This window comes from Typopeltis vanoorti, chromosome 7, assembly GCF_054136105.1.
Source record: "Typopeltis vanoorti isolate ZY-2024b chromosome 7, IOZ_Tvanoo_1.0, whole genome shotgun sequence".
Lineage (NCBI taxonomy): Eukaryota > Metazoa > Arthropoda > Arachnida > Uropygi > Thelyphonidae > Typopeltis > Typopeltis vanoorti.
In genome coordinates, this window is record NC_143555.1 from 31,310,970 (window position 1) to 31,324,454 (window position 13,485).

Sequence of the window (13,485 nt, forward strand, 5' to 3'; positions counted from 1 at the left end):
AGGTTCCTGATATTGATGGGCTCCGACTCTTTCAGATTCCCAGGGACTCCATGGAAAACTGAGTGAGGGTGTGTTTGTTATCCATTTCTTGTGGCTGTTTATGGAATGTAGCTGGTTTGTGTTACGCTTGAAGATTATTGCTATGGTCTTCTGTATTAGAAAATCATATCACGAATAGCTTCCGTAACTGTACAGTGTAAAATTGAGGTAATGTTGAATTAGAGCCTCCATAACTCAGTTGGTTTGACTGAGTCCTTCGATTGGAAAAGACCTGGGTTCGAATCCTGTCTATGATGCAAAGAATCCTTTCAATCCAAGGTGCTGAGTTGGCTTCTTATACGGTGGTAGGGAGTAGTTTCATCCTTCAAACAGTCAAAGGGGTTCCCTGAATATATCTGCAGACCTTTAAAGACAATGTTGAGCAAGGAAGGCAACGAGAATCCACTTTGCTATATAATCACTGTTCTTTAGTAAAGTTGCATTGCCATTCCAATCAACCAGTCTTCGGATTGACGGACTCGAAATAATAATAATGAAATACTTCGTTCGTTCCTAAATTTCTCACGGAATCCTTAGTGGTCAAGAAAGAACCACAGTCCATCAATATTAGGCATCCATATATTCTGTTCCCTGTATATTTTAAATGTAAATCACATTCATAAAAAGTTGTAGGCGTTGCACATTTTATAAGGTGTTTAAAGAATCCGAGAAACCTTATCTAGAGATTGTACATATTTTATCGAGCGCTTTAGGCCTCCATTAAGTAGGGTAGCGAAACAAAAAGCATCTATCCACCAAAGACTTGCGCAAATAAAGTATTCCACAGATTCGAATTTCGTCATCCTGTATTACCAAGAACATAGTAATCCAAGAAAGAATATTTTTTCTGTCCTTTATTATGTGACTTAATGTGTTACGAACAATTGCCACTCTTGCCAGTAACAACCCTCAAATAGTATATTATGAATGTTTTGACACTTCTAAATGTCCTCCACTTATTACAGTTTAAGATCATAATAATAAAGAATTCACGAGACCGAACGCATTAGCTTCACTTGCGAGCTAAATAAATAAAATATACTGGGTGACCCTCTAAGCCGTGAAACATGTCATAGAAAGGGCCCGTCTTTGTAAAGCGACTGCATAAGATTTTAACATCGCCAGATTTTTTATTAGTTATGAAAAACCACATCACATAAATGTCTTCCAATTTCGGCTTCACAAAGAAGGGTCCTTTCTACTTAATATTTCATTACTTTGGGCCGCTCTGTATATAATAAAAAGTTGTTTAAATGTACTGCATTGTGCAAATCACTGCCTAGTTTTTATAAAATTAATGTTGTTTGTAACATGAATTAAATATGGTAAATAGTCTAGAAATGTATGAAGTAAACAGTTATTTTACACCTGTTATCGCAATCTGTCGTTCGTACAGTCACAATACTCATCAGCGTCAAAACAGTCCACATACTGTACTTAAGTTATTGGCACACCCAGGAAGGGGGCGAAGAGGCCTGGCCCCCCAAAAAAAGAAAAAGGAGAAAAAAAACTAGAAAAATTTCCGAAAATTTTTTAATTTCCTAATTAAAATTAATTATTATTTTTTAATTTATGTTGTGTCGTGTCTTCTATTTCTATGCTACTTATGAATTAGCGGTCACATAAGGTGGGAATACCCTATAGCGCTCGGGAATCCTGGCCGCTGCGAACGCAAGGCAAACGAAGTGGTGTCCGGGCGGACCGAGAGCTACTTCGTCTACCCTAGCCGGTCCAGAAGAGATCACGGGTATCATGTATTGACGATCACTGCAGATGCTCAGTTATAGCTCGTATATAATGCGTAGTGTGTATTCTCAAATGGTCTACTCAACTCGCCCCCCCCCCCTCCAAGATTAAATCTTGAGTGCGCCACTGCTTAGGGTAATGTCCTCATTACTGTGATTTTTCTTTTGAAATGTTTGAAAAAAACTTGGCTATATCCTCTTCACCGATTTTCTAAAGGGGGGGGGGAATCCCCTGTTTAAACCTGTGAAATATTTGATTTGCCTTACTGTACTTGGGAGTAAATTACTGAATTCATAACATGCCATGCCACGAAGTGGATATTAAATAGAATGTACAATTCAAACTGACATTGAAAGTGGCAAAGTGACTATTATATTCATTCAGTCGCGCGTTCCTAATTTTTATACTTTTCCGATATCACTCTGTCTTTAGTTATTACCAAGTATAAAATGCAAGTCCCGTTGCAAAATATATGTTTTTTATCAGCAGATAATATAAGATAACAAAGTTCGTGCGCTTTTTAGAATAAAATGAAAACATTCGTGAAAAATAATTTTTTTTCTTTTTTAATATATTCACTTATTTAAAGAGGGGAAACTTAACAATAGACGCCCTTTTGAATACCGCTTCTATAAAAATCCTAATTTTAGGAGTGAAAATATCATTCAGTTTCGTTACATTCAGAGATAAGGAAAGTTGACATTTAGATGACAAGATGTCTGGGGAATATAGATGGTGAGATACAATTTACCGACAACGTCTGTGGAGGTTGTTGCCTATCACTCACCTTGTGTGTTCGCATTGTACTAAAGGAACTCAGCCCATTTGCGGTTAACCAGTGCAGACCGAGTTTGAAGCAGGGCATCATTAACCCGCTGTAGTTCTTCGAAATTATGTCCCTGTGATCGTTTGGCCAGAGGGGAAAAAAGTTCGCAATGGACGATGCTAGTTATATTCTTCCAGAGAGGGTAATCTCCCACTGGTGGGTTGTGGATTTCGATGGACTTGTGCGCATTTGACACATGAACATTGTAAAATCACCCATAATGCAATTGTTTTGGCAATAATGTGCTTAAGACATTTTTCATCGCATATCAACAACTGTTCCAAAAATGGCTTATTATTGTGACGCCAAAGCGAAGGCAATCTCTGAAGTTTGTCTGAGATCATATGAAACCCAATATGTACAAAATGCTTTATAATACACAAACTAACCTTTCTTTAATACACATCATCATGAATCCTGCTCAGTTCCACACGGTTTGCTTCAAGGAACTCATTATCAATAGTAATGACAGGTCCTTTAGCGCCCACGATTTTTCACGTATCTTTGGATTTCGTAACTATAAGGATAAGTATCCTTATTCACTTTTAGGATTGACAGGCATAGGATAGCCCTATGCCTGTCACTAAGTGTGGTTTGAGAGTAAACTGGGTGTGTTCTCCTGGCCGATTGTACGTGATGAAAACCCAGTTTTCCTTTCGCCTCCGGATAAGGCTGACTCACCTTCTGTTGGAAATGCTGAGAAAACGTTCTTCACTCCTGGACGGGATTCGAACAGCTTTTTCCCAACCAAGGGCATCGTCGGATCTTTGAGCTACGGACTCAAGGGTCCATTCCCATCCCATTCAAGTGCCATCTCCTATATAAGGTTGACTACCATGATTTGACTCATGGTTAACTACGGGCATTATGACATGTGGAGAGGACCCTATCTCTTCCACATATTGTCGTACGTATTCTTAGATGTAAATCCATGTGTGTTCACAGGGCTGGTTTGTCTGTTCTAGGGGACGAAAATCCAGAGTTTCCGGGTGGGAAAAAAATCCTACCTCGGACTGGCAAACTCGCCTTTAGTCGAAAGAGACCAGATAATGGTTCCTCACATCGTGGACAGGAATAGAACCCAAGTCTTTCCAACGTGAGACCAAGGATTCATTACCTGAACAAAAATTTTGAACTATTTTAGAGATGTGCATTCACAGGGGTTAGTCATGATTTCTGTTCTTGGAATGCAGTGCCCATTTTGCTGATTTTCTTGTGTTGCGTTTTGTATCTAGTTTATATTCATGGAAAGTAACTCCAATCTGAATACCCTTTTATCGAATTGCACTTTACTCTTGCTAAGCGAACCGTAGGTAGGTTTTTTTTTTGTTACATTGCAAAACAGCAAACTAGCCAGAAGAACAGACGTAATACACTTATATCTTAGTTTTGTTTCTCGGTTCGAAACAAACCACACCACTACTTACTGCCATAGCATCATACTTTTGAAGTGCATCGACGGGTTAAAAGATCATATCAGTCAGTGAGTATTACTGAGATTTTAGCCCTAAACGAGATGGCGCTAAAGAAAGTAAACAAGTCCATCATCATTTCGTCGCCAATAATTTAACTGGTTGTATGAATAAACATCTAAATTATTTAGTAATTCAAAATCCACATGGTTATTTTTATATGCCAAAATAAAATGAGAAATAAAAGCTTTCGCGCCACTATAAGATTGTTAATGTAGCTTACGTTGCATTTTCTTATTATTTACTTTTTTCCCCCCTTTTGAATCTTGCCGAAGACAAATATGACATCAAGTACAGGCCTTCTGTTTAGAGATTTGAAAATTGAACGAGCTTCTATTCATTCACGCTTGAAAAAACAAAAGAGAGATCTGTATAAATTCATGTTCATTATAAAAAAAAATAGTGAAAGAGTTTCCTTTTGACGTATAAAACGAGATCTATTTTTGCTCACGAATCTGATCTCAGCAGTTTGCATTCTTGTACGGAATGAATGAACTGACTCATGACTATCCCCTTAATCTTTTATCACATCGCTATATTTCTTTCAAGAAAACTTCCAAGAAAGTTTATATTAACGGTTACAAATTTCAGGTTTAAAAACAATCGTTTTGTCAAAAGCAAGAATAAAGGGAAACCGGGAAAACCAAATTTAACGAAATTACAAAATGGTTGAACGAAGAAAAAAAATAAGACCGTTGTTAAAAGAATTTAATGACCTCAATCACAAGTGAAATTAAAACGTCAAGTAGGATTTCGTTACACACAAAAAAAAGGAAAACATTTACTTATTTGCAATGATCTTGTCTATGCACGCATGTAATTTCTCATTAACCTTCACCGTTAGTTGTGTATGGAAAATGCTCACTGTTTACGTATTCACTGCATTTTGTATTAAATGTTCAACTTTAATGTAACTTATTATTTAGCTATTTGAAATCCAGCTCTGTCGCATGCTTTTAAACAAGGTTTTACCAAAGAAAAATTCGTAAATACAAGGTCGATGCTGTTCGTTGCGAAATCCCTTACTTTTACATTTTTAGATATGCTACAGCTGTGTTAACTTTATTGAAATAATGATTAAGTCATGAATAAGTTTTATCTAATTATCAAGCCATAAGTTAAATAATTATGTATCGCGCGATGCACTTAAATACGATCGTAATCTTCTTTCCCTTCCAACCATTCGCATTATAAGAGATGAATTCTCCGCTACGGTCATAACCGCTATCAAAACCCGAGCTAAAAGCTCCTCATCAGACTGGACAATCTGTTTAAATGTTATTTATTGGCAATTTCCAAATGCCAATAAATAAGATGTTGAATGGTTGTAATCCTTATGTTCACTTGCTTAAATGATTATATTTTTCCAAATATGTTTTCAACTCGAAGAAAATATTTACAACCTCGGGTTTCCTAAACTATTATTCACTTCCATTACTGTTGTTATTCTTCTCTCTACCACCCCACCTCCCTTGAGGGGGAGGGAGAGGAGAGCAAACTAATAAAAGCGGTTTTCTTTGCAGGCTCCCCCACTCCGATGACAGGTCTCTCTGTGTCATGTTCCACCACCAAATCCAGCACTGTGGAGTCGTGACCCCTAAAGGTCGGATGCCCGCTGGTCGACGGCGAGTGATGCCTACTGTGCTTGGGCAGCTGCTTTTGACGTATACATGCATTCTGGTCTTTCTGCTAATGGTGACCGAAGCCCGACGTTTCTCAATGGAAGAACTAGTCAGCTCCAGTTTCCCACATAAAATTTCCGATGATATATACACAGACCCCTGTAAATCAGGTATGTTGGAAATTCTGCATGTGTAAACACTACAGAGCTGTCCAATGAACTTAAATGATGTCTCTTAATTCAAGTAAATTCCTTATGTTCACTTGCTTTATATGAATTACGTTATATGAATTCAAATCTCTTCCCTTTTTTTTACTGTTAATCTTAGTTGCTCGTGGCGGTATACTTCAAGACCATCCCTCCCTTTTCTCCTCGGCATCTCTTTCCCTTTTGTGTCCAGTTCTTTACTTCCTTTCCTTTTCATCTGTTATCTTTAAACTCTTTCTATATGGCATTTTTTTTATTCTTCTTTCGTTCTGGAATGCAGTAATTTATGTTTTGCCTATTTTGCTTAATATTGATACGTTCTTAATTTTTTTTTAAATTTTTTCATCTCTGCAGTTTCATTTTTAATCCAATTTTCATTTTTGTACGTGTTCTATCTTCGAATTTTCTTTCTCATTTTTTTACTTGGTTTATTATCTCGTTCGATCACTAATTGAAATAAGGTAGGACTTGAGGCTTTCTGTTTCTAATCCTTTTCGTTAGTTTCTTCAGTTTGTCCTTTTTTGTAATTAGTTTTGTTATTGTTTTCGCATATTTCTTATTTTAATAAGGTTATTATATCTTTTAATCATATTTTAACAAATGCTTTAGTATTTGTCGGGCTTCGATCACGTTCTTACGGATAACTAAAGTTATCCGTAAGAACGTTTTATTATTATTAGACACCTCCAGGGAGTTCAAGGACTTGTCGAGGGAGGGCACTTATTGTACAACTCTGTATCCACCACTCAAGCTACCAACTGACCGTACACCAACGCCATCTCCCGCCGACTACCACAACTGGTATTTCCACAGACAATCACATTTATTGCATTCTATTTTTTATTGTGAATATTGTGTATTCTATCTTTTTCCTATATCATTGTCATCAGATAATTCGTATTTTTTTTATTATGTTTCCAGTTATTTTGTAACTTGGAATGTTGCTTGTTTATTTAATTTTTTATGACATACTACTTTCATTTTTTTTAATAAAAAACGAATGCCCTGCTATCTTCAACCCAATCCGTCCCTTAGGATGGATAGTCCCCTGATTAGAGGTCACGACGAATTAATGCAGCCAACACGTCACTCCTGTGCTGAATCCGATAAATGCAAGTATTTTATGGTTGTAGATCTGTAGGTTCACGGGGCCAGTTTAGCTGTTCTGAGGGATGAAAAACCCGAGTTTCCGGGAGGGAAAAACCCTCTACTTCCGTATGAGATTGGCTAACTCACTATTTGATTGAAAAGACCTGATTAAAAAAAAAAAAAAATTCCTCACGTCCTAGACGAGATTCGAATCCGGGTCTTTCCAACCAAAGGACTCATCTATACCAGCTAAACTACGGAGGCTCTATACGTGGAAAAACAAATATAATTTTTTTTTCATAAAATACCATTATAATTTATGATTTTCGATTTCAAGTCTGTTGTAACGTCTACGTTGCATACTTGGTGCAACGACGCAGTGCTTTACGTTCCTATGATAACACAGCAAATAATATATTTTTTAAAGCTCATATCTTACTGGAAAGTGTGCATTGGAATGGATACGATATCGGGAAATAAGGATGCTTCAAGGGCTGATGTTCTTCACGATCAAACCTCTAAAAGTGATTTAAAACAAGCTATAAACAAACTGATAATGAAAGATCGTCAGAGAATCAAAATTGCAACATGGAATGTGAGAACAATGAATAGATGTGGAAAATTAGAAAATCTAAAACAAGAAATGGACAAAGGAAAAATTGATATCATGGGGCTCTATGAAGTCAGATGGGAAGGAATAGGTGATTTTTATAGTGACGAAGTAAGAGTAATTTACTCAGGTGGAGATAAAAAGGGAAAAGGAGTTGCACTTGTTTTTAATAAAAGAACAGCAAAGAGTATTATTAGCATAAACTGTCTGAATGACAGGATTATGGTGGTAAAATTGAAGGCTGAACCGGTGGACATAACAATAATGCAGGTATATATACCAACAAGTGACCATTCAGATGAGGAAATAGAGGAAATGTACGAACAATTACAAGAACTAATTAAGGAAGAAAAAAGAAAAGACATAATTATAATGGGAGATTGGAATGGAGTTGTAGAAGAGGATGGGAATGTAGTAGGGAGTATGGACTAGGTAATTGAAATGAGATAGGGGAAAGGTTAGCGGAATTCTGTAAAGAAAATAAGCTAATAATTACGAATACTTGGTTTAAAAAATCTAAGAGAAAACTATACACCTGGAAAAAACCGGGAGATACGGAAAGGTATCAAATTGATTCCATTATGGTAAAGCAAATATACAAGAATAGTGTAAAAAATGCATGCACTTATCCTGGAGCTGATATTTACTCTGACCACAACCTACCATTCATAGAAATAAATGTGAAACTAAAGAAAATAAAAGAAGCTATGAAAAGGGAAAAATGGAACTTAGAGAAATTAAAACATAATAAGGAATTTGGAAATAGATTGGAGAAAAAATTAGAGGAAACAAGTTTTGTCAAAACTGAAGATCCAGAAAAGAAATAGGAACAAGTTAAAGAGAAAATAAAAAAGATTGCAGAAGAAGAAACTGGTAATGTAAGAGCTCAAATAATTAAAAAAAAACTTGGATAACTAATGAGATGATTTCTCTAAGGAAGAAAGAAGAAAATGGAAAAATAAAGACACCCCAGAAAGGAAAATACAAAATAGAACTTTGAAAGACAAATTGAGAAGGAAGCAGAAAGAAGTAGAGAAGATTGGCTTAAAAAAACAATGTGAAGAAATGGAAAATTATGAGAGAGTGGGGAGGTATGATCTTTTGTATGAAAAAGCAAGATGCATGAATCACAGGAGAAATGGAATTTGAGATAGAGGCATAGAAAATAAGAATGGAGAAATCATAACTAAAGAAGATAAAATCCTAACGAAATGGAAGGAATACATTGAAGATCTATATATGACAAGAAAAATAGACCAAATGAGTTGCCATTAGAAGATATAAATGAAGATGATCTAGGCCCAGAGATTTTGAATACAGAAATAGAAATGGCCATTAAAGAACTAAAATGTAGAAAGGCAGAAGGAATAGATGAAATACCTGCAGAATTCCTGAAACAACTTCAGAAGAAAGGAACTGAAGAAATAACCAAAATAATAAATTTAATTTATAACAAAGGAGAATTACCAAAAGAGTTTATGACCTTAATATTTATAACTATACCGAAGAAAAGTAATGCAGTGAACTGCAAGGATTTTAGAACAATAAGCCTCATTTCCCATACATCAAAAATACTTATGAGAATCTTAACACGAAGAATTGCATCTAAGGTCAAAGAATTTCTTGAAGATCAGTTTGGTTTCAGGAAGGGTAGGGGAACAAGCGATGCGATTGGACTGTTAAGAATAGTAAATGAAAGAAGTCTGGAAGTGAATAAAGAAGTTAATATCTGTTATATAGATTTTGAAAAAGCCTTTTGATTTTGTAAAATGGGATAAGATGGTGGAAGTAATGGAAAATATTGGTATAGATTGGAAAGACAGAAGGCTAATTATTTCACTATATATGGGACAAACTGCCATGGTGAGAGACATATATGGTACAACAGAACCAGATATCATTGGACAAGGAGTAAGACAAGTACTCTGTTCTCTGTCACCATTTTGTTAACATGTATTCCGACGCAATGTTAAAAGAAGCACTGGAAAATTCGGAAGAAGGAATAAAGATTGGAGGTAGACAGATATTTGCAATAAGATATGCAGGTGTCAAGGCATTACTGTCAAATACTGAAACAGGACTACAATATCTGTTAAACAGATTACTGGAATCCTGTTTCAATTATGGAATGAAAATTAACATCAGAGAAACAAAGGCGATGAAAATAGCAAGGAAAGAGGCAAATATGGATATCAGAATAAATGGGGAAAAATTGAATCACGTAAAGACATTTAAATATCTAGGAAGTGTTATTAGCAGAGATGAAAGATATAAAAGTGACATAAAAGCAAGAATAGCGATAGGAAGAGATGCCTTTAATAGAAAATGGAATTTATTCAGAAGTAAAATGGATAGAAACCTAAAGAAGAGACTAATAAAATGTTATGTGTGGAGTGTTGCCCTCTGTGCAGCTGAAACTTGGGCATTGTTGAAAGAAGAAATTAAGATTTTGGAAAGCTTTGAGATGTGGATTTGGAGAGGGATGGAAAAAAATCAAATGGACAGATAAAATAACTAATGAAGAGGTCTTAAAAAGAGTAGAAGAAAGACGTCTGTTAAGGAGGATAAAAAGAAGCAAGGGAAACTGGATCGGACATATTCTGAGAGGGAATGGAATCATCAGAGATGCCATCGAAGAAAAAATAGACGGAAAAAGACCCAGAGGAAGAGTAAGGAAAGCTATGCTAGATGACATGTTGAATGGAGACAGATACACAACCCTGAAAGAGAAGGCTCAGAACAGAAGAGAGTGGAAGGAAATTTTCTGCTACTAAAAGAAGAACCTGCTCAATTGCAGAATACTCAAGAAGAAGATCTTACTGGAATATGTGAATTCTTTTTTAACATGGATTTCAATAGAGAAACATGCAGAATTGTATTAGTAATCATGGGTTTAAATTAAATATATAATATAAATATTTAAAGAAGCAAATGAGAACTCTTCTGTATTTGTATCAGCGTGCATGCCCTTTTTAGTTTCAGACTTTGAAACGACCGAAGCGAAAATGCATCCAGTTACAGGCGATTGATGACAGTGGCGGCTTGTACATAAGCACTGCGACACTGCAAACGAAAAAATTAAATTTTGTTTGTGTTTATAAATAATAACAATGCTTACAACATTATATAAATGCAGTATAACATGTTAACGGTTACAGCTTATGTTTCGACATTGATTGAATAGTTAATAATTGGAATTGTTCGATTAACGCTTTAGATTACGAAATAAATGCACTGTGATCTAACGCAGTGTTGGAATTATCATGTTCGGCCAATTGCGGCTAGTCTCGCCAATATGCGTTTGTACTTGTCACTGCACGTAACAAGTGAATCAGACACTGCTCGTTGAGCAGTGTCGCTACAGATAAATTGTATGGTTGCACGCGTTATTTCTGTGAGATACGAAACTTTTATTATTGGTGTGTGTTCGTGGTAAGGGTGAAATATTTTTAATAAAGCAATTTTTAATATGTAAATTTATTTATTAATAAATTGATTACTGATTAGGAAAAAAATTTTTTAATTTTTTAATTTTTTTTTTATTTTGTATATGCAGCAAATTTTCACCTTAAAATTTTCACCTCCTGCCACTGATTAATGATAGGGGTAGTATTTGCCTCAAACCTGTACGTTTCCTCTGTAAGAAACTTAATGCTTGATATAATATCTTGACAAATAATCCAGTCTCTAAAGTGTATTAGGCTCATAAACTTGCATAAGCGTTCTTAATCTTCGTTTCGATAGCCATGGCCTTTATTCCGACTGGAGCACCCCCATGAGTAACACACACGCACACATATATACACCACACACGAGAAGTACAAGAACCTATAGCACATCAGTGCTGTGTGTGAGGTGCAGATGAGGTTTGAGAAAGAAGACGAAGAAGAACGCTTTTGAGTATACAACCCCCCCCCCCCTCCTCCTCCTCCAAAGACTAGAAAATATGCTGTTCATTTATGCACATCAGAGAATATTGTGGTGCGTAGACAAATATTGCATACATAAAATTGATGTAGTATTTTTCATCATCTTCAAATAAGTGTCGTTATTCACAACAGCTTCTTCAAAAACAAAAAAAAAGAAAAGAATCACATTGTGGTGTTTCTGTCCCGCAGCTACGATAGTTATACATCGGTTAACCTTGCCACTGATGTGAAATTTTGCGTCATCACTAAACAATAAATTATCAATGACTGAGGCGTTATTTTCAATTCCATGCTTAAAATGACGTCAGAAAGCTTGGCAGTCTTTTTACAGCAGAAACATTTTGACAGATCTGAATTATGTATTCTCGATGATGTAATTCTATTTTGAGAATTATGTGAACCGTTCCTCTTGGAATACTTAGATACACTGAAAGAATTCTTACTACTTTTCATGGAGTGTTTCTAAGAGCTCGCCCTACAGACAACATAGTGTCAGCTTTTACCCGTTGGTCTTACAACTCGCGGCTTATCATTAAAGGTACCGGTGTGCGGGGCGCTTCCTTGTCAACATTCCTTTGACGTCTGATAGAGACTCAGTTCAGCTAGCCAGAGAACACAGTTATCTCTTTTTCTTCAATTGAAGAAGCCACAATGAAAAGATTTATTACCTGGAAGATAAAAGAAACAGAACAAATGAATCAGTAACAGTTTTATTTGAATATATTTTCTCTCTTCTAATTCCCTCTCTAATGTATTTTGTAGATGGTTTATATCTTATAGAGGAGCGAGATTATTGACTTATATTTGATCACATACACGTTGATATGCAGTTTAGGTTCAACTTCTTGATGTAAGAAAAGTTATTTTCAGCCATAGGTTTTTATTTACCTTGTGAGTGGACCGCTTGCTATTACTAAAACGATTTGAAATAACTCCTGTCAAGCAGAATTGAATTTAATGACATTTCGTACTTAAAATGTTATTTCGGCTTTGATCCCATTCGGCCCATTTTAATGGCAAAATTAAGCGAAACAAAATAAGTATACAGTTATTACAATAGTGAATGGTATCACTATAAAACAATGCTTTTACGAAAAGCACAATTTTATGACTGCCCACGATGATTTCCTTCCCCATTTTTATACTGTTTTTGTTGCTTTTGCTTGTTATTATACCAGTGATCTCCACATCGGTTTTTGATTACGCCTTCAACTTCAATTTTTTAACATACAAAAAAAAAAAAAGTTAAGAACATTTTTGATAGACTGCGTAATGTTTTATTATATTGTGTTTGCTATTTATTTTGTATACGAACCGGTATTTCTGCTGCTTACGAACTGTAAATTTTTTTTCAGTTTTTATAAATGCATCTTTGTATGTGGTCTGTGCTGGGTTAGGTTTCGCAATCCCTGTTGCGTGGTTTAGATTTGACACACACAAAATCTAATGTTAATAGCATATTGCAGTTTTATGCCTGTTATAAAACCAGTTCTCTGTTCTTTCGTCTTGTTGAAGAAAGTATTATTACCCCGAGGCGTTCGTTCTTGTAACGTTTAGAAAGGCATTCTTTTTAGCGGAACGTCATTTTAGAAACTTTTAGAGCCTCGTTGATTTTTATGTGCTGTCCGAGCAATTACAGATTATTATGGTCTCTGGTAGTGATTACACCCACAGGGAGCATGAAGTTTCTCAAGTGGGTCTTTAACGTTTGCTTTAATGGGTGAGCAGACTGTATTTCTGTTCGCCTTCTCGACAATAAAATTTATTGTTATGAGACGTGATTAGTATCTGTAGTAAGCCTAGTAAAATTAGCATTAATATCGAGTTTATAGCTGGGATTGATTAATTTCATACAAACATGAGGCTGAAATCTAAAACAGAATACCCAAAAGCACTTTTTTCTGTTTAAAAATATATTGTCCCATTGAAGAAATAGTACAGTTTAA

At 35.6% G+C, this 13,485-nt stretch overlaps 1 protein-coding gene across 1 annotated transcript in view; it reads left to right on the top strand.

The window, feature by feature from the left end:
* Window positions 1-5,691: 5,691 nt before the first annotated feature.
* tok (tolloid-like protein 1 tolkin) overlaps window positions 5,692-13,485 on the top strand; it is an 85,519-nt gene continuing 77,725 nt past the window's right edge. Inside the window, exon 1 of the mRNA XM_090395580.1 lies at window positions 5,692-5,875. Coding sequence (XP_090251706.1) covers window positions 5,692-5,875 — 184 coding nt within the window. The remainder of the gene's footprint in view (window positions 5,876-13,485) is intronic.